The sequence below is a fragment of the Malaclemys terrapin genome, chromosome 4 (genome assembly GCF_027887155.1).
Source record: "Malaclemys terrapin pileata isolate rMalTer1 chromosome 4, rMalTer1.hap1, whole genome shotgun sequence".
In the NCBI taxonomy this organism is placed as follows: domain Eukaryota; kingdom Metazoa; phylum Chordata; order Testudines; family Emydidae; genus Malaclemys; species Malaclemys terrapin.
The window spans coordinates 137,974,659-137,996,633 of NC_071508.1; the positions used below are offsets into that span (position 1 = coordinate 137,974,659).

Consider the following 21,975-nt stretch of genomic DNA (forward strand, 5'->3'; position numbering starts at 1 on the left):
CTGCTCTCTGAAGTACTGAAGACAAAAGCTAAAAGGGTTCTTAGGCTTAGGCTTATACAAGGATCTGATATATTTTCTTATTGCCATTTGCTGGTATGTAAAACACCATAAGCTCTTAAACAACTACTAAATTGTTTTATTTTTTTTTACTATGGTGCCTTTAATATAGTTCTGTAATCCCTGTTCTTTTTTTCCTTTCTGTGAGTAAGAATGGGATCTTAGTGTTCTATCTATTGATCTAACAATCTATTGACTTTCCAGTGTGAATTGTAGTTTGCAGAAAGCTCTTTCCTCAGTCTTCTCCAGTTCCTGACAAAGGCAAGTTATCTGCAGCTGTTCTATAATCTGCAGCAGACCTGCTATCTAGTAAAATATGTGGCAAATCAAGTTGTGTAGAAGCTACATTGTGGTTTCTTCTTCTTCATGGATAATTCAGCATTATTAAATTAAAAGAAGCATAATTAAGTAAACATTTTTCAGTTGTCACAGTCTTCATACTATTACCACTGCAGCAGCCCAGGACACAACATTGAACAGGTTAAGTTGTTCTGCAAGCACTGTCGTGTTTTCATAGATTCATAGATTATAGGACTGAAAGGGACCTCGAGAGGTCATCGAGTCCAGTCCCCTGCCCGCATGGCAGGACCAAATACTGTCTAGACCATCCCTGATAGACATTTATCTATCCTACTCTTAAATATCTCCAGAGATGGAGATTCCACAACCTCCCTAGGCAATTTGTTCCAGTGATTAACCACCCTGACAGTTAGGAACTTTTTCCTAATGTCCAACCTAGACCTCCCTTGCTGCAGTTTAAACCCATTGTTTCTGGTTCTATCCTTAGAGGCTAAGGTGAACAAGTTCTCTCCCTCCTCCTTATGACACCCTTTTAGATACCTGAAAACTGCTATCATGTCCCCTCTCAGTCTTCTCTTTTCCAAACTAAACAAACCCAATTCTTTCAGCCTTCCTTTTCAGTCGTGTCCATTTTAGTATTTGGAAATGGCATCAGGTGCCAATAGTAGAAGGCTTGTAATATTTTGATTATCTCCACAGTGAACTTTTTAGGAATATTACAAATGGGAAACTATCTGTCTGATATGCAATTTTAGGATTTAAGTATGAAGGATTGCTTGTTGTTTCACAGCACTCCCATTGACAAGTAGGTTTTCTTCAAGTGCTTGCTCATATCGATTCCAATAGGTGTGCACGCACCATGTGCACAGTCATTGTAAAGTTTTTCACCTAGCAGCACCCGTTGGGTCAGCTGTGAAGCCCCCTGGAGTGGCATCTCCATAGTGGTGAATATAGGACCCTGCCGACCTGGCGCTTCCTCAGTTCCTTCTTACTGCCAGTGACGGTCGTTGGAAGTGCGGTTGCTTGCTTGTTCTTGCAAGTGCTCCCCTAGTTCTATTAGCTAGTTGTGTGTACATAGTTTTAATAGTTTGAATAGTGTTTTAAAGTGAGTTAGTGAGTTGAGTTGAGTTGTGTAGGAGTGGGGTCTCTCCCCCACCCCAGCTTTCCTGTTCCCCTTTGGGGTTTGGGTCATGCCTCGATCCCAAGGATTTAAATCTTGCGGAACCTGCCACAAGCCCATGGCAACAGGTGACTCCCACGACTCTTGCCTCAAGTGTCTGGGGGAGGTGCACCAAGCAGACCGATGCAAAATCTGCAAGGGTTTCGTCTTCGAGTGCTTGTTCATGTCAATTCCATTTTAGGTGAGCGCGCGCCAATGTGCACAGTTGTTGGAGATTTCTGCCTTAGCAGTATCTGTAGCGCCGGCAGTGGCACTCCCATGTGGCGGTATATCAGGCACTGCCAGCCCTGCGCCCTCTCAGTTCCTTCTTACCGCCCATGACGGTTGGTTGGAGCGCCTTGTCTTGCTTTGCAAGAACAGTAGCGGTTTATCCATTGACTTGTTAGTTGTGGTTTTACATAGTTTCATAGTTAGTTGATAGCGTGTGTTAGTCAAGAGAGTCCCCCGTTGGGACTTTGCTCCGAGGGGGCCATGCCCCGCTCCCCTGGCTTTAAGCCATGTGTGTCATGCAGCAGGCCGATGCCGATCAGCGATCTGCATGATGGCTGCCTTAAGTGTCTGGGAGAAGGTCATTGCAAGGACAGGTGCCACATCTGTAAAAACTTTCGACAGCGGACTCAAAGAGCGGGGTATCCACTTGAGGACATTATTGATGGAGGCTGCTCTTCATCCAGCATCAGAACCTTCCGCTGCAGCATCTACACCCAGCACTTTGGCCTCGGTGCACAGCACAGCACTGGATTCGGCCCAGCACAGCTCCTTCTTGCCAGTGCCGAAGAAGAAGCCGAAGAAACGAAGTCCCTTGGCACCAAAGGACAGAGGAGCATCAGGTAAAGGACCTCTGTCAGGCCATGCGCCCGCTACAAGGAGTCACGGGATTACAGCGGAAGTCAGACCCACCAACTCCACCAAGGACACATCCCCACACCCCGGGTAGTGGCAAGGGTTCCCAACCTGTGATGGGGCCTGCAGTGCCCGAAGCGGTCTCAGCGGCCAAGAAGCAAGGCCGACCGACTCCGCAGGTGCCACACCAGGTGACTGATACAGCTCTGCTTGAGGCACCGAAGGGGAAGGCCACTGGGATGCTGTAGTATAGACTGGCGGAACACTCCAGGTTACTGGATCGCAGATGTAAGTCCCCTCGCTGCGACCTCGGGACCCAGTGCCACACCCTAGCTCGCCGGCCAGATGGCTAAGATCTCTTGACGAGATCCACTCCTACTAGGCAGTGGACTCTGGACTTGTGGTGTCGCTCCCTGTACCGCCAGTATTGACTACTGTCTGGCGATAGGTTGCTTAGACACCGAACACCCTCTCCCAGAAGGTGGTCTTGTTGTTGGTCCCCATCCTGGAGGCCTCGCTCGGGGTCTCAACGTTGGTCATGCTCACCGCGGTACCGTTCCTCCAGAAGGTGGCGCAACTCCCCGTCCCCGCACCATTCACCTATCAGGGTCAGTAGGAGGACTCAGGCATTGAGTTCAAAGGTTCAGACCATGACTTCAGCCCGTCGCCGAGGTATGGTGACTCCTCTCTGAGGCAGGAGACTTAGGTGGCACCGGCTGCGGTGCTGACTCAGCAGGGGCCGTGGCCCCCCAGTGGCAGTGCTGGAATCCATGTGGGGTGCCGGTGATGCCAATCCAGTACTCCGAGCCCTCCCTGTCCGCATCAGACAAGCCAGCTGAGGTGCCACCAGTGCCGCAATTGGAGCGCAGCACCAGGGCAGAGGCAGAACCCATGCCCTGTACTTTGGTGCTGAGTGAGCACTCCCCCAACAAAGAAGGGGGTGACACCATCCCTTGGGCCACTCAGTTGTCATTGTCCCCAGATGAGGTGGTGGCCGGACCCTCCCACACCAGCAGTCCCCCAGACGATTTTAAAGAGCATCAGGCCCACCTTAAATGGGTGGCAGAGAATCTAGGCTTGCAAATTGAAGAGATTGCTGAAGAGATAAAGGAACTCTTCAATATCATCTCTGCCACCACACCGGCAAAAATCGCATTGCTCATCCACACAGGGATGCTCAAAATATCCAAGTCTGTGTGGCAAACCCCCTCATCTATTCCGTCAACATCCAAGAAAGCGGAAAAGAAATACTATGTCCCTGCAAAGGGCTTTGAGTATCTGTATACGCATCCCCCTGTGGCATCACTAGTCGTGTCCACGGTGAATGAAAGGGACAGACAGGGCCACCCCACTGGAACGCTCAAAAATAAAGAGGCCAAGAGACTTGACTTATTCGAGTGAAAAGTTTATTCGACAGCCAGCCTACAATTTAGGGTTTTTAAACACCAGGCCTTGCTGGGACGTTATAACTTTAACCTGTGGGACTCCCTTAATAAGTTCATGGTTCACGGAGGCTTTCCCATAGGATCGTGCCCAAGAGTTCACCACGTTGGTGAACGAAGGCATGGTGGTGGCCTGCAGAGTCCTCCAAATGGCCTAGGAAGTGACGGACTCGGCTCCTGGTTGCAGGCTTCTGGGCTGTCTCAGGAGATGCAGACCACAATACAGGATCTGCCATTTGAGGGTTTGGGGCTCTTTTCTGAGCTAGCTGACTCTAGGCTCCATGGACTCAAGGACTCCTGAGCCACCCTCCATTCCCTGGGCCTGCACACCCCTCAGTAGTCCAGGAAGCTGTTCCGCCCTCCGCCTCCTCCTCCGACGCAATCTAAGTCCTGAGGTGGCTCCCCGGTCTGGCTTCTACAGGAGAGAGGACAAGGACAAAGGGCCCAAGAGACGCTACCTGTCCTCTTCCCATCCGGCTGCTCAACCTGACCCTCCCAGAAGTCAGGGAGGCCAGAAGCAGTCATTTTGAGGGTACACCCCAGCCAATGTACTGGATCCAACCCTCCCTTTCCTCAACCGCTTCCGCCCTTTCTGGTCGGCCTGGTCCTGTGTCACTTCGGACCGCTGGGTGCTAGATACAGTTTCTTCGGACTACAGCCTGCAGTTTACAGCTGACCACCCCTCCCGTCCCTCTTCAGTGAATTTCTTGATTGCTTCACTCTGGGCTGGTCCACACTAACCCCCCACTTCGAACTAAGATACGCAACTTCAGCTACGTTATTCACGTAGCTGAAGTCGAACTATCTTAGTTCGAACTTACCGCGGGTCCACACACGGCAGGCAGGCTCCCCCGTCGACTCCGCGTACTCCTCTCGCCGAGCAGGAGTACCGGTGTCGACGGCGAGCACTTCCGGGATCGATTGCTTACCGCCGGACCCGGAGGTAAGTATAGACGTACCCTTTGTGATAATGGACTTCTAATAGGAACATTCTTCACATTTGCAGGTTTAAACTATTCTTATGGAGCTTCATTGAGATAATTATTGGATTTTTTTTAAAGCAGCATGCACCATCAAGGTTTGCCTTTTGCTTACAGCAAACTGCAGCTGGTTTTTGTTTTGTTTTGTTAAGTTCCACATGTGACCAAATCTGCCATTCTCGTGCCCCACATATCCAGGCTGTCTCCAAACTTGTTACTACTTTCTCCATAATATTTCTAAAAGCCAATGTTTTCTTTCTCATCCATGCAGCTAACTCTCTTCCAAGCCCTCTTCATCTCTCATCTTGGTTACTGCAACCTCCTCTCTGGTAAGGGCTAGAGAGTCTTTGAGGGTGTTTTGCAGGTTGGTTACAAATAGGGTGACCAGACAGCAAGTGTGAAAAATCGGGACGGAGGTGGGGGGGGGGGGGGGTAATAGGAGCCTATATAAGTAAAAGACCCAAAAATCGGGACTGTCCCTATAAAATCGGGACATCTGGTCACCCTAGTTACAAAGTCCAAAACGTTAGTTCCTGGGGAAGATGTAACCCCCTCCCATTGCTGCTTCACCAACTGTAATGGCCCCTTAACTTCGTGGCCATAAACGAGTTCAAAGGGTGAAAACCCCAAACTGGGATGTGATACAGCCCTGTAAATAAAGAGCAACTGCTGCAACACTAGGTCCCAGTCATTGGAGTGCTCGTTCACGAATTTACATCTGATGACCCCTAAAGTCCCATTAAACCTTTCCACTAGGCCATTTGATGGTGGCAGGGGGTGGCAACCAACTGGTTCACCCCATGAGCTTCCCAAAGATGTTACATGGTCCCTGCCATGAAGTTAGTTCCCAAATTTGTAAGGATGTTGGAGGGTCAACCTTCCCTGGCAAAAATGTCTGCCAATGCCTGGCTCACGCTATTAGCCCTGGTGTTGCTTAGATCTACTGCTTCTGGCCATCGGGTGGCAAAATCCATGAAAGTCAGTATGTACAGTTTTCCTCTGGGTGTCTCCTTAGGGAAAGGACCCAGAATATCCACAGCTACACAATGAACTGGAACCTCAATAATGGGGAGTGGCTGGAGAGGGGCCTTGACCTGGTCTTGGGGCTTTCCCACCCTCTGGCACACCTCACAAGACCGGACATAGGTAGAAATGTCCTTGCCCATTCCCTCCCAGTCGAATGACTTCCCCAAGTGGTTTTTGGTCCTGTTCACCCTGGTATGGCCACTAGGGTGATCATGGGCTAAGCTCAAGAGCTTTTCCCTATACTTAGTTGGAACTACCAATTGTCTCTGAGGATGCCAGTCCTCCTTATGCCCACCAGAAAGGGTCTCCTTGTATAAGAGTCCTCCTCCAACAGCAAACCTGGAACTATTAGGAGAGCTGAGAGGCAGTGGGTCACTCCGTGCCACCGTCCAATGTCCCTTAAGGCTCTTATCTGCTTCCTGCTCTGCCTGGAACTGCTCCCTTGATGCTGGAGACATTAGTTCCTCACTGTGTTGTGGACTTGGGCTTGGTCCCACTGGAAGCGATGCAGGTGATGGGGGTGTCTCCGTTGACTGTGAACTGCTCTTTGCTGGTGCAATAGGTTCTATTTCAGGCTCCAGTTGAGCCTCTTGCTCAGGTTTAGCTGCTGCTGCAGGCGCAGGCTCTGTGGCGCGCTCTGTTGCTGGCTCCCCTGACTTTGGTGGGGTTGCAAGCACGGGATCTAGTGCTGACTGCTCCGCCAGTTCCAATCCTTGGGCTGGTTTTGGCTGGGTCTCAGGAACTGGATCTACAACCACTGTCGTAGACTTTGGTCTGGGGTCTGGTTCTGGGTCCCTGAGCCTGTGGTATCTCGGGACACAGGCTGGGCCCTTATAGGAGGCTCAAGAATGGAGTTAGGTGTGGAGGCCTGTTTAGCTTGGCTGCAGGTGACCATCCCCACCCTTTTGGTTAGCCTCACATGATTGGCTAAGTCTTCTCCCAGCAGCATGGGAATTGGGTAATCATCATAGACCTCAAAAGTCCATATTCCTGACCAGCCCTCGTACTGGACAGGCAACTTGGCTGTAGGCAAGTTAAGAGTTGGCCTTAAAGGGTTGCACCGTCACTTGGGCCTCTGGGTTGATGAATTTGGGGTCCACTAGGGATTGGTGCATAGCTGACACCTGTGCTTCAGTGTCTCTCCACGCAGTAATCTTCCTCTGGCTCACACTCACAGTTTCCCTTAGCTCTGGGGGTATTTGTGAGGCATCTGGGCCTGAAGGCTCTCAGTGGGATCCCAAGGTGATGAGTTGCAGTCAGCTGGTGCTCTTGGGGCAGATGTCCTTCACATGCCCCAGCTAATTACATTTAAAGCATCGCCCAGCTGACTTTTGGCTGTGATGCGGAGAATGTTTGGAGAGTAGGGCAGTAGGACGAGAGGGCATCTGGGCTTTCCCTGGCTGTGTGGAGGGCTCCTCCTTGCGAGATGGGGCCTTGGGTTGACTCCGATGGTGGGGTGTCGTCTCAGGTTGCCCTTCTGGTATCTGATCCAGCGTAGCCTTTTCCAGCTCCATTTCTAAGCGCATCTTCTCCCTCTTCTCCTCCACTGCTAACGCTTCTCCTCCCTTCTCTCCTCCACCTCTGTTTTTCAGCGCCTCATCTTTAGGAAGAACATCCTGTCTTCTGCAGTTAGAGCTCAGTCTAGGTTAAGGGCCTTCCTCCATCTTGGCACCTGGATCTTGGGTTGGGGAGGGTTGACCATCCCTGCTGGGGAAATCTCCAGTCCCAAAGCCTCTCCCAGCAGTTCTGCCATGGGATTGGATGTCTGGGCCTGATCTGGGTCTCTTCTCCTAGGTGTGCTGCTTTGGGAAGACTGGTTGCTCTAGGGTTTTGATGACCGCCTGCAATTTCATGCACTGGGCTGTTTCTTGTCCTAATCTAGCCTAGCTACTTTGTTGCCACGAGAACTAGAAAAAAAAAATAAACTGCTTGTTGGACTCTGGCTGTGTAGGCTGAACCCTTTGCCTGCCTGTTCTTCCCCCCCCCCCCCCCCCCCCCCCGGCAGCAAAAGAAAAGAAAAAAATTCTCCCTGGCTTTCAAGCAGCCAAAAGGAAAAATGTGTCCTTTTAAAATCCTGAGGTCTGTGCTTCTGGTTCAAAATGATCCCACCATGTCAGGGTATACCCTCCTAAGTCTGAACTCTGGGGTACAGATGTGAGAACCAGCATGAAAGACCCCCGGAGCTTGTCTTCTACCAGCTTAGGTTAAAACTCTTCCAAGGCACAGTCTTCTGTCTTGGACAGATATTGCTGCCATCACCAAGTGATTTTCACAAATCAAACAAAAAGTGAGAACTCTGTTATTCTCTGACACAGGGAAGGGTCACTTGGAATCCCTATCCCCCAAGCCTCTTCACCCCCTTTCCTGGGGAGGCTTGAGAATAAAATACCAACCAGTTGCCTTAGCAATGTGAGCACAGACCAACCCCTTGTCTAAGGACTTTGGAATCAAAGGATTCTTAAAAAAAAGGTAAATTTTATTAAAAAAGAAAGAAACACACCTGAAAACGCAGGCTTTAGGAATTAAACACCAAAAATAACTTTCTTGGGGTTTAGCTTAAAGTTTACAAGCAAAACAAAAGCACCTGGGATTAGCACCGAGGAATCCACAAACCAAAACAACCAAAAAGATTCCTAATCGCATGTGTCTTAACTTTTCCTGTGCTACTTACATATCTGGGGTTCCAAATGAGGAGTTTCTACATATGATGCTAATGATTTCCCATACCTGGCTTACAGCTGTTGCTGCCTTCCCCTCTCTCCAGCCCAAGAGACAAAGAAAAAAACCCCACACCCAGCAGTTTTTTCCAATTTAAAAGGGTACAGCTTCCCTGTTGGTTCCCTGGTCAGGTGCCAACTCAGGTTAAGCTTCTTTTAACCCTTTACAGTTAAGGCAATTAGGGTACAGCTGCTAAGGAGGCTTCTATAGCTACTGACTGGCTGGGTGTCCATAAAAGGGAGCTCCCCCGCCATTTATCACAGCATCCGTTAAGACCATCTTCCTTTGTGAATCCCTCCATTGCTCTTCCACCATATTAAATTCATGTCATAACCTTCAAGGCCCTTCACAACTCTGCACCTCCCTAATTATCCAGCTCTGTTTTGTCATATTGGTCTCCTCTGCTCCATCAATAATGCTAGTTTCAACTACTTCCTTGCCTGCTCCTCCCACAGTCTTCCTTAATTAATTTGTTTTGTTTCTATCTTTAATGCTTCTTTTAACATTTCACAGTTTATGCTAGTATTATGACAAATTTCTGACTTGTAAGGAGGTTTGAGCAGGTAGAGCCAAGGAGTTGGCTGTACATCACGCACAGTGCCTTCCTCACTCACTTGATAAGCAATAAAGCCCTGATCCAGTGAAGTGTTTGAGTGAGTTATGTACCATTTTGCTCCTAGCCCCATTCCTATGTAGGAGCTGTTTCAGAGAGGGGAGGGAGCAGTTAGAGAAGCTTTGAAACTGCTCGTACTTAAACAAAGGGCTGGAGTAACCCCTGGGGACATCCAAACTTGGAGAATGCAAAGGTAAGTGAAGCTCAGCCAGACCCAAGAATCTGGCCCTGTATCTTTAGTAGATATTATAAGCCAATTGTTAATGTAGTTATAAGATTGGGGGATACTTAAGTATGCAAATGGCACGACAGAATTGATGAGTAAAAAAGTTTCTATCAGAGATCGAGATCTAACGTGAAGCATCATACATATAATTTTAATAGGACTTGGAATTTATTTTATTTGATTCTATTGAAAAATTACATCCAAAGGCAATCCATGCTCATGTTTTTTTCTGGTGAGTTGTAATGCTATTCTGTCTTCTCTTTGTTTAGATATGTTTCCATTGTCAGCTGCTGCAGGAGAATCTGAAAGCAACAGGAAGCTACATCACTTGCTTAATGCAGTAACTGATGCTTTGGTGTGGGTTATTGCAAAAAGTGGAATTCCATCTCAGCAACAGACAACTCGTTTGGCTAACTTGTTAATGTTACTTTCTCATGTCAGGCATGCAAGGTATATTTTACAGAATTATGTAACTCTTTGAGGTTTTAATATTTGTTGTTAAATCCCCCTAGAAAAATCCGGTATCATCGTTTTAGGGTATTCATTGTAATTATTCTAAATTGACAAGATTAACTAAATAATATACTCAAATCACTTTGACATGCAGCACATTGCATCCACCTTAAAGTGCACATCTTATGTAACCCTTCTGCCAGATGGAGCCAGCAGAAACCAGGGCCGGGTTCAATATCTAGGGGTTCCTTTCCATCGATACAGCACAGAACTGGCTCGAGCCCCCACCCAGGAACCTGGGAAACTTACACACCACCCCTGGGTGCCTCTGAGAGGCAATACTTCCCCACTCGCAAGCACAGAGTCTAAATGTAGAAAAGAAACTTTTAATAGAAGGAGGGAAGTAACTCTGCTTTAATTTGGGAAAACACCACAAACAGGGTTCATAAACATAAACCATGAGTAAAAGACCCACCCCCAAGTAGGTTGGACAGTGTCCTTTTCCCCTCAGGTTCTTAAGTCCAGCAACCCAAACATCCCTTTCATGTGCCTAACCCATCTTTGCACCCCACTCACAGTTGCTGTCCTTGGTCAATGCAGACCTAGAGTTCAGAGGTACATCTGCAGAGTTCACCTCCTCCCCTGGGTGGGGTAAAGAGGTACCTTATTTGCTCCGCTGCTCGGGCAGTGTCTCACTGCCCCTCTCTGCCAGCCATCCTGCTGGCTGTTCACCGACCGCTCCTGCTGGCCGCCTGCTCACTGCTTCTGCCGGCTGCCTGCTCTCCGTTCTCACCACACCTTTCCATCAGCTGCACTGCTGGCTGCTTATCACGCCTCTCTGCTGCTGCCCTGCTGGCTGCCTGTTCACCACTCTCACCATGCCTCTCCACTGTTGCCTGCTTACTGCTCTTGCCACGCCTCTCCGCCACACCAGCCACTCATTCACCTGCAGTCAGTTGTCTTCTGCTGCTACCTGCCTCTCTGCTGTGACCTCTGCACATCAGTCCCTTAGTAATTTTTAGCTCTTAGCAGGCAGGGCAGAAACACAGTCCTACCACAATTGATTTCAGCTCTGATTGGGCATTTAACATAACAAAGAGGCTCCTATGAAGCCTATTTAGCTCTATTCTTTGAACAGCGGGGAGGAACAGGTTAAACCAGACTAGGGAGGACCCTTGATGAGAGTGCACAGCCTTCTGGCTGGGATACCTGTCCCCACCCCTCTTACTTTCACAGGGCTCTGACATTCGAGTCCCTGGCTTAACGAAGTTCTTTCAACTGAGGTCCCCTCATTTGGGACAGGTTAAGCACAGTTCTGCTTTCCTGTATTCCTACAATAATTTCAACATTGGTAACCATATTTCACTACCCCTGCATTCAGTACTAAGGTGATTTGTACCCAACACCAGCCAAAGTTGATCACTTATTCAACAGATACAGTGGTGTCAATGTAAGCAGAGCAGAAGCAAACTGTATTTACATAAACACACCCAAAGTCTCTCTCCCTCCCAGCTAGCTGTCAGGGATGCATTCATTCAGACCCTGCTTACATCTATACTTCATTATTTTAAATAAATCCTCTACATATATCCCCCAAATAGTACATCCTTTTCATTTCTTTTTAGCACTTCACTTCTTTCACTTTTATTTTTTTCCCCTCTCTCTAAAAGAGCAGTAATGTGTCTCCTTCAAAATCATTCTGAAATTTCCAGTGCTGTTTGGTGGATCAACAGGTCAACTGTGCCTTTGGCATTCATGTCAGTCACGGGCCTAAAGTCTGATTTCCTCTACTAGTTCTTTTTTCAAAATCAAATATTCTTTTGCTGAGTGGTTTTGAAAGTGTGGGCACGTGTTCGTACTTCCTATAAGACAACAGATGCCCATCCCATGGAACACGACTATATAAATATATATATATATATCCCTGATCCGCTCAACCTTCAGTCAGGACTTTATGTGGAATACAAAATTCTTCTTTGAGTGCTTTCCTGTATGTATGCTACTTCTGATGCACGTGTGCCCTCTGTATTCAACATCAGAATCTTTTGACCAGCAGCATCCATTGGGCCACACCTGCATACCACATGCCCAAGGGAAGGGAAACCAGCTGACTGTCAGTTCTTTTTTAATGTTTGTGGCTGCAAGATGGGACTGAAAGAACAGTGTCCCTGGCTCTTGCACTTACACTTCTCCACTAGTATTTGTACCTAGTTCTCTTACCGTAGCTTAGGGTTAGCTAGGTAGTATAAGTTAGGTGAATTCTTTTACATTTTTCTTCAGCGCTATGGTTGATCAGTAATATCCTGGTTTTAAGTATTGTTCATCATGTGAGGCAGCTGTTCCTCCTTAATAACGGGTGCTCAAAATGTTTATTCTTTCAGTGAGGGTCAGGGACATATCACAGAGAAATGTGCTTTGTCATTAGTTTTTTTAAATGAACAATGAAAGTGAGAGATGCTCAAGTAAAAGCTCTTCCTTCTATGTAAGGTACTACCTCTATCTTTTGTGAGGGCTGTCTTAGACCAGGAAGGCAGGATCCTTTGGGCTCCGAGCAGTCCTCCATAAAAAGTGCCCTGGAGCTACTTTCTCTGCCTTCGCTTCTAGGGCTCCTGCTTCTTCATTAAAGCATTTTTCTGCTGATGTTGGTATAATTCCCTCTTCCCACCACAAAAGAAGGAGGTCTTAGCATTCTTTCTCCAAAAAGCATAGAAGCAGGTCTCCATCTGAGGCTCATTATATGTTCCATTCTATATGCATCCGAAGAAGTGGGCTGTAGTCCACGAAAGCTTATGCTCTAATAAATTTGTTAGTCTCTAAGGTGCCACAAGTACTCCTGTTCTTCTTTATGTCTACACTATGAGCTAGGTGTATGATTCCCCTGCTTGTGTACACGTACTCACACTAGTTCTCATTGAGCTAGCATGAGTATAAATAGCAGTATAGCCACGGTAACACAGCTAGCAGCTGTGGCAGCATGGCTGAGCTGTGCTGAGTACATACCCACTGGTTTCAGGTGAGTTTGTACTCTGCATGGCTTAGCTGTGCCTTCACTGCCAATACCCATGCACGTGAGACTACATGGCTATTGAGCTAGCACGAGTATGTGTACATGAGCAGGGGAATCACACCCCGAGCTCATAGTGTAGACATAGCCTAAATTGCGTGTGAAACAGAAGAAAGACAAGTTTCCTCTTTCTGCTTTAAAAAAGAGAGGTCGCGGTCTGACGAAGGTCCTTCTGGCACCTGTAAGACCCTGAAGCTAGATCTTTGTTACCAGCTAAAACCAATTCTCTCTCTGTCAGAAGTATGGACTCTACGGTACCACCCAGGTGCTTGCAATACCATTAAGAGGTTGTCCTCCAGGTGTCGGTATCGAGTGCAGGCACAGTGGGAGCGTTCCCCATCTTGGTACCGGTCTCCCCGACACCGGTACCACTCTCCCCAGTACCATCAGAAGTCTGTTACACCTAGTCAATGAACGCCAGTAGCCATGACCAGTAAGCAAATGCAGGTGTCAACGGCTCCTCCCTGGTTGCAGGAAGGTGGTTCCTCCGGTATGGAGGGCCAGTTCAGCCCATCACCCAGGTCCCATCGGCGAGATTAGGCACCGGATCCCGCTCCTTCATTTGTGGCATCACAGTGGCAGCATGACTAGTGGCCTTATTGGAGCGCATGGGGTGTACCGGTCATGATGATGCCCCCTTCACAGCACTCCTCGGTGGCTGTGTCACAGCATCGGTCGGTGGTACCGGATGCCAGTTCTGAGGTTGGGGCGGAGGAACCTGTGCCCACCCCTAAGCCTCCTTCTCCGACGGTGGTCGAGACTTCAGCACCTCCCCCAGCAGTCCAGTCTTCCTCGTCATCACTGGATGAGGTGGTTGTGGGACCTTTGAGAGCTAGCCCGCTGCATGACTTCAGGAAGCATCAAGCCCTTCTCCGGCACATGGCCAAGAGCTTGAGGTGCAGGAAATGGCAGAGCAGGAGGACACCCTCTTCAATGTCCTCTCAGCCTCTACACCCACCTGGGTTGCCCTGCCTGTGCATGACAGGGTTCTCAAGATAGCCAAGGCCCTTTGGCAGACCCCTTCCTCCATCCCTCCCACCTCGAAACGGGCTGAGAAAAAGTATTTCATTCTGGCCAAAGGTTTTGAATACCTTTATGCCCACCCAGCCGCAGGCTTGCTGGTTGTGTCTGCGGCTGAGGACAAGCAGGTTCACACCTCCTCGCCTTCCGAAAACAGAGGCCAAGAAACTCGATTTATTTGGGAGGAAAATTTATTCAACCGCCAGCCTGCAATTCCGGGCAAACCATCAGGCCCTGTTTGGCCAGTACAATTTCATCCTCTGGGACGGTCTCAAAAAGTTCCAGGAATCCCTCTTTCGGGGTCTGGCCCAAACGTTTGACACCCTGGTAGAGGAGGATACTGTGGCGGCCAGATGCTCCCTGCAGATGGTATGGGACACAATGGACTCAGTTGCAGGGTGGTCACATCAGCAGTGGTTATGCGACGCAGCTCCTGGCTCCAAACAATGAGCCTCTCTTAAGAGATGCAGACCACGATTCAGGACCTTCCCTTTGATGGAGTTGGTCTCTTTTCTGATCAAACGGACGCCAGGCTGCATGGGTTGAAAGACACCAGAATTACCCTTCACTTGTTGGGCATGCACACTCCACAATCAGCCAGAAAGCCCTTCCGACTGCCACCACCGCCAAGACCCTGGCAACCCCGTCAGGGCTCTACTAGGAGACAGGATGCTAGCTTTAGTCGCCAATGCCCTTCTTCCTCCCACTCACCCACCCAGCCTGGGCCTGCCAAACACCTAGGGGGCCAGAAGCAATCATTTTGGGGGGGTGCCCGAGAGTGGCGCCCCAGTCAGCCAACCGGATCTTACCCGCCTTTTCCTCAACTGCCTCTCTCCCTACTGCTTGGCCTGGTTGCAGGTTACGTCAAACCACTGGGTCCTGGACCCAGTAGCTTGGGGCTATACCCTGCAATTCTTATCCACCCCTCCCTCCCACCCCACCCCACTTCCCCATCCTTCTTCAGGAGAAGCTCCTGGGCTTGGGGGCTGTGGAGGAGGTTCCTCGGACATGGAAGGAAGAGAATTCTATTCCTAAACCCCGAAGGCCAAAGGGGGCCTCAAGTCCATCCTGGACTTCAACAAGTCTCTCAAGAAGTTGAAGTTCCACATGGTCTCCCTGACCTCCATTATCCCTTCCCTGGATCCAGGGAACTGCTACACCACTCTCGACTTAAAAGACGCTTACTTTCATGTCTCCGTATTCCCAGGACACAGGCGATTCCTGCATTTCATAGTGTCAGGGCACCACACCCAGTTCACAGAGCTACCCTTTGGCCTGTCTTCAGCCCTCAGGGTGTTCACAAAATGCATGGCACTGGTAGCGGCTTACCTGAAACGTTGAGGGGTCCAGATTGTCCCGTATCTTGATGACTGGCTCATCAAGGGCAGGTCTCTGGTGCAGGTGCAGAGGAGCCTTGATCTGGTGTGGTCCACATGCAGTGACCTGGGCCTGTTAATAAACACAGAAAAGTCCATGTTAACGCCAGTCCAACATATAGAGTTTATCGGAGCGGTTCTTGACTCCACGCAGGTCAAGACCTTCCTTCCAGATGCACGTTTTCAGGCCATGTCAGACCTGATCTCCCACGTAAAGAGCCATCCAAGACGATGCCTGTGACTGATGGGCTACGTACATGTAGGTGGTCAGCCATGCCCGACTTTCTGTGATCTCTGCTGGTGTGGCTGGCCTCATTCTATGTCCCCAGCAGGCACGATCTGGACTGTGTGGTCATGGTGCCGAGCCACATCCTCTCGTCCCTGGACTGGTGGCTGGATCCCGAGTCGGTGCTGAAGGAGTTCCCTTTGTGACTCCGTCTCGGACGCGTCAGATCTGGGATGGAGCCCACCTGGGCGGGCTCAACACCCAGGGCCACTGGCTACAAAACGATCTAGCCCTTTATATCAATGTCAAGGAGCTCAGGGTGGTTCCCATGATGGCACGGTTCCCGAAAGGTCTGGAGCGCCTTTACCCACATGTCCGGGACCTGAATTTTGTGCTGTCAAGGCTCATGGGTCCCCACTTCAAACCCTTGGCTTCCGCTCACTCCTGCTTCTCTCCTGGAAGGTCTCCTTCCTGGTCGCTATAACTTCAGCCCATAGGATCAGGGCATACACATTGGAGCTCCCTTATACGGTCTTTTATAAGGATAAGGTCCAGCTGCATCCGCACCTGGCTTTTCTGCCTAAGGTTGTCTCCCAGTTTCTTATTGGTCAAGACATATACTTACTAGTCCTTTGTCCAAAGCCTCATGCGCATACCCTGGATGTCAGATAGATGCCGGCCTTCTACATAGGGAGAACAAAGCCATTCCGTAAGTCAACACAGTTGTTCGTTGCAGTCACAGACAGGATGAAGGATTGCCCAGTGTCTGCCCAGAGAATCTCATCTTGGATCACGGCCTGCATCTGCTACTGTTATGAGCTGGCGAAGGTGCCTCTGCCAGTGATCGTGAAGGCTCATTCAATTAGGGCACAGGCATCTTCGGCAGCCTTCCTGGCGCAGGTGCCGATCCAAGAAATCTGTCAGGTTGCCACCTGGGCATCTGTCCACATGTTCGTGTTGCACTACACGCTGACCAAGCAAGCTCAAGACGATGCTGGCTTGGCAGAGCAGTGCTGCAAGACTGTGAACTCTGAGCCCACCTCCATGGATACTGCTTGTGAGTCACCTAGAATGGAATTGATATGAGCAAGCACTCGAATAAGAAACGGTTACCTGCCTTTCGTAACTGTTGTTCGTAGAGATGTTGCTCATGTCCATTCCATTACCTGCCCTCCTGCCCCTCTGTCAGACTGAGAGGGTGTAGAGCTGGCGGCCCCTGATGTACTGTGGCATGAGCGCAGCACTCCAGAAGTAGCCTAGTGGTACTGCTAAGGCACTATGACTGCAACCACTATAAGGCTGTTTCTGTCTTCCAAATAGTTCGACAGTCACTTTGAGAGCTGTCAGAAACCACTCATAGAGTAGCTATACTTGTTCCCTACCCCATTTGGGAATTCTTGCTGGCTTCCTGAAAATAAAATAAACAAAATTACCACAAACCAATGGATGCCATAGACGATATAAAAAGGTTACTTCTTCATCAAGTGCTTGCTCATTTCGATTCCAATTAGATATGCACGTGCCGCGTGCACGGCCATTGGAAAGTTTTCCCCTAACAGCATCCATTAGGTCAGCTGTGGAGCCCCCTGGAGTGGTGCCTTCATGGCACTCACTATATACCCCAGCTGACCCGGTGCCTCCCCAGTTCCTTCTTACCACCCATGATAGTCGTTAGAAGTCTTGCTCTGCTTGATCTCCACGCTTCCCTAGCTCTCTAGATAGTTGTTGTTAGTTTGGTTTATAGTTCTTGTTTTTGGTTCCCCTCCACCCCAACTCTTCTTTTTGGGCTCCATGCCCAAGTCCCCGGGATTCAAGCCCTGCAGGTCCTGCTCTAAGCCATGCCAACAGGTGACCCCCATGACTCTTGTCTGACGTGTCTGGGGGAGGCTCATCAAGCCGAAAAGTGCAGGATCTGCAAAGGGTTTTGTCCTCTGACTAAAAAGGAGCAGGACTTTTGCTTGAAGCAGCTCCTTATGGAGGCGGCTCTTAACCCTCAGCCTCCTTTGGTGCAGCAAGACCCAGCACCGAGTATTTCGGTGCGCAGTGCCCTGGCGGTGGTAGTGGAGGGGGACCGAGACACGCGGCACCGACGCTTCCCAGCACCACAACCGGCGACATCGGCTCAGCACCGCCCCCACTCTCCTGATCAGAAGTGGCACTGGTAGGAGTGGTAGATATGCTGGAGGGTAGGGACATCATACAGAGGGACCTAGACAAATTAGAGGATTGGGCCAAAAGAAATCTGATGAGGTTCAACAAGGACAAGCGCGGAGTCCTGCACTTAGGATGGAAGAATCCCATGCACTGCTACAGACTAGGGACCGAATGGCTAGGCAGCAGTTCTGCAGAAAAGGACCTAGGGGTTACAGTGGATGAGAAGCTGGATATGGGTCGACAGTGTGGCCTTGTTGCCAAGAAGGCTAACGGCATTTTGGGCTGTATAAGAAGCTGCATTGCCAGCAGATCAAGGGACGTGATCGTTCCCCTCTATTCGACATTGGTGAGGCCTCATCTGAAGTACTGTGTCCAATTTTGGGCCCCACACTACAAGAAGGATGTGGAAAAGTTGGCAAGAGTCCAGTGGAGGGCAACAAAAATGATTAGGGGGCTGGAGCACATGACTTATGAGAGGCTGAGGGAACTGGGATTGTTTAGTCTGCAGAAGAGAAGAATGAGGGGGGATTTGATAGCTGCTTTCAACTACCTGAAAGGGGGTTCCAAAGAGGATGGATCTAGACTGTTCTCAGTGGTACCAGATGACAGAACAAGGAGTAATGGTCTCAAGTTGCAGCGGGGGAGGTTTAAGTTGGATATTAGGAAAACCTTTTTCACTAGGAGGGTGGTGAAGCACTGGAATGGGTTACCTAGGGAGATGGTGGAATCTCCTTCCTTAGAGGTTTTTAAGGTCAGGCTTGACAAAGCCCTGGCTGGGATGATTTAGTTGGGGATTGGTCCTGTTCTGAGCAGGGGGTTGGACTAGATGACCTCTTGAAGTCCCTTCCAACCCTGATACTCTATGATTCTATGAAAGCCAGAAAAGGGTGGCTATCCCACGCTGATACCAGCTTCCCTGGAGCCAGCCACAGAGGTGCGTCCTGGAGGGGAGCAGCCGGGAGCAAAGGCCGCAGCCCCGGCACCGTTGACTCGGGCCCCGAGGGGGGATCCGTTGAGTCCACTGGACTCCCCAACCCGCAGCGTGATGGAAGTCGAGTTACTTTCTACCCCAGACACCTTTGCAGTGTTGAGGGACCTTATTGCCATGATGGCATCGGGGTCTCCCTCAGCTCCATGCCAAGCTGGTGTTGATCCACCCTTTGGCACCAGAGGTTGAGCTGCGGCACTGTTCCCGACGCCGCTCAGAGTCCCGGCACCGCTCTCCATCGCAGCGCTGGTCGTACTTGCGGCGGCGGTCATACTTGCGGCACCGCTCCAGATCGCGTCGCTGTTCCAGGTCATGGCGCCGCTCTTCCTGCTGGTTGCCGTCGTGAATCAGATCCTGGACCCGGCACCGTTCATCGTCTTGGCCCCACTCCAGGTCAAGGTGCCGATCCAGGTCTCGGCACCGCTCCCCAGCTTCACGGCACCACTCCACGTCTCCCTCTGGTGCTCACCGACGCAGATTTGCTCAGCACTGCCCTGGCCTCACGCTCCTCTGGCCCTCACGCTCCGGCTCTCACTCCTTAGGATTGGAAATGGGTTTGAGGTTTTTGGACCGTCGCCAGTCAGACCGTGGCCACCCTGATGTGGGGGAAGGGTCATGGCAGGCACGCGGACAGGGACCCACACAGAGACCCGTCCAGTGGCCGTTTTGGGCTCCATGGGCATACCATCAGGCCCAGGGTACACCATCTGGAGCTTTCTGATTAGCTGCCTCCGAGCCACGGGTGCCAGAAGCCGCCGCCAGTCGGCCTGCTCTGGGGGGTATGGAAGAGGTGGCATGTGCTCTTCCCGCTTCAGGTCCTGCTCCGACTCCGGTCCCTGAGCCGGATCCTGCAGTTAGTGATGCAGGACATCGGGCCCCCGCACCGCAGGGAGGTCAAGACGACCCTCTTTCCCCCGTGGCCGCCTCTTCCTCCTCTCCCGACAAGGCACTGGCAGACACCTCTATCTCCGGGCAACCCCCGATTGACATCCATGCCCACCAGGCCCTCCTGCGCAGGGTTGTGCGCAATCTGAACCTATAGGCCAAGGAGGTGGTGGAATCGGAGGATCCTGTGGTGGACATTTTGGCCCTGGAAGGCCCATCAAGGGTGGCCCTGCCTCTCATCAGGACCATCCAGACTAATGCCAAACCATCTGGCAGACCCCGGCCTCCATTCCCCCTATGGCCAAATGAGTGGAACGCAAGTACTTTGTCCCCTCGAAGGGGTATAACTGCTTATTCACTCACCCGCAGCCCTGCTCTCTTGTGGTTGCGGCTGTGAACGAGGAGTGAAACGGTCAGCCGGCCCCTGCACCCAAGTTGAAGGACGCCAAGCACCTCGACTAGTTTGGACGTAAAGTTTACTCTACATTGGGGCTTCAGCTCTGGATCGCCAATCAGCAGGTGTTCCTGAGCTATTACAATTTTAACTCCTGGAACTCCATGCTGAAGTTCAAGGAGCTTGTGCCTTCTGAGTCCAGAGAGGAGTTTGGGGACTTGGTTGACGAGGGCAAAACAGTGGCACAAACCTCTTTTCAGGCCTTGCTGGACGGTGCAGACTCGGCCGCTCGCACATTGTCCTCCGGGATTGCCATGAGACGCACCTCCTGGCTGCAAGCCTCTGTTCAGCAGATGCTGCAGGACCTATCCTTTGACGGGGAGGGTCTGTTCATGGAACAGACCGACTCTAGTCTGCACAGCCTTAAAGACTCGAGGGCGACAATGAAGTCACCCCGGCAACCCAGCGGAAACACTTCAAGCCTCAGCAACCGCAGAAGCGCTCCGACCCTCCTCAGCCAAGGCAGGATTTTTACTGATGGCGGAGGCGTAATGGCAGGAAGAAATCCTCTAACCTCCCGTCTGGACAAGGCCAGGGCCCCACCAAGCCATTGTCAGGCTCCAAGCAGGCCTTTTGAAGGGACGCCCGAGGACGGCATACCAGACTTAACCCTGGATGCTACCCTCCCTTTTTTTGAATCGTTTATCCCATTTCCACTATGCTTGGTTGCAAATAACCACTGATCGCTGAGTCCTTCGCATGGTGGAAGTGGGATACCCCCTTCATTTTGTTCCTGCCCGCCCTCCTTCCCCGTCCCTCCTTAGGGACCCTTCTCACGAGCAACTCCTTATTCAGGAGGTTTGGGTGCTCCTCACCATGGGGGCCATCGAGGAGGTTCCGAGGGAACTAAGAGGCAGGGGGCTTTACTCCTGATATTTCCTAAACCCCAAAGCCAAAGGGTGCCTTCGGCCCATTCTGGACCTGCGTGGGCTCAACAAATTCATGGTCAAGTTGAAGTTCCGCATGGTCTCCCTGTGCACCATTATATCTTCCCTGGATCCTGGTATGCTGCCCTCAACATCAAGGACATGTACTTCCACATAGCGATACATCCGGCACACAGATGCTTCCTCCGCTTTGTGGTCAACCACAAACATTACCAGTTCATGGCCCTTCCCTTCGGCCTTTCCATGGCCCCCTGGGTGTTCACCAAATTTATGTCGGGCGTGGCTGACTTCTTCCTTCGATGGCGGGTGCAAGTATACACTTACCTCGACGACTGGCTGATCTGGGGCCGCACTAGAGAGCAGGTGCAGTCCCACCTCTGCCTGGTCAGGGATATGTTTCTTCGGCTGGGTCTCCTCCTCAACATAGCAAAGTCGACCCTGGAACCGACCCAGAGAATAGAGTTCATAGGGGTGGTTCTGGACTCCATTCAGGCGTGGACCCTCCTGCCGGACTCTCGTTTCCAAACTATCGCGGGTCTCATTTGGGGCCTTCAGAGCTTCCCAACCTCGACGGCAAGACTCTGCCTGAGTCTCCTCAGCCACATGGCTTCGTGTACATATGTGACCTGGCATGCCAGGCTCCGGCTGCTGCAAGCCTGGCTCGCTTTGGTCTATCGCCCGGGCCACAGCAGCCTGAACTTGGTGGTCACTGTTCCAGAGCGGGTCCTCGCTTCCCTCCGCTAGTGGCTAGATCCCCGGGTGGTGTGTGAAGGGGTCCCCTTTCACAGCCCACAGCCTTCCTTGTTCCTGGTCACAGATGAGTCAGCCCTGGGGTGGGGCGCTCATCTCAGAAACCTTCGGACTCGGGGCCTGTGGTCCCCGTCCGCGCTGTCCCTGCATATCAACGTCCGGGAGCTGATGGCAGTGCATCTTGTTTGTCAGGCCTTCCAGGAGCACCTGCAAGGTTGTTGTGTGGCGGTTCTCATGGACAACACCATGGCCATGTTCTATATCAACAAGCAAGGGGGGCCCCGCTCCTCTCCCCTCTGCCAGGAAGCCATTCGAATCTGGGAGTTCTGTATA

General features: G+C 50.8%; 1 protein-coding gene across 1 annotated transcript in view; it reads left to right on the plus strand.

Annotated features, from left to right (window-relative positions):
• ESR2 (estrogen receptor 2) overlaps positions 1-21,975 on the plus strand; it is a 70,753-nt gene that overhangs the window by 42,940 nt on the left and 5,838 nt on the right. The window contains exon 8 of the mRNA XM_054026987.1: positions 9,655-9,835. Coding sequence (XP_053882962.1) covers positions 9,655-9,835 — 181 coding nt within the window. The remainder of the gene's footprint in view (positions 1-9,654; positions 9,836-21,975) is intronic.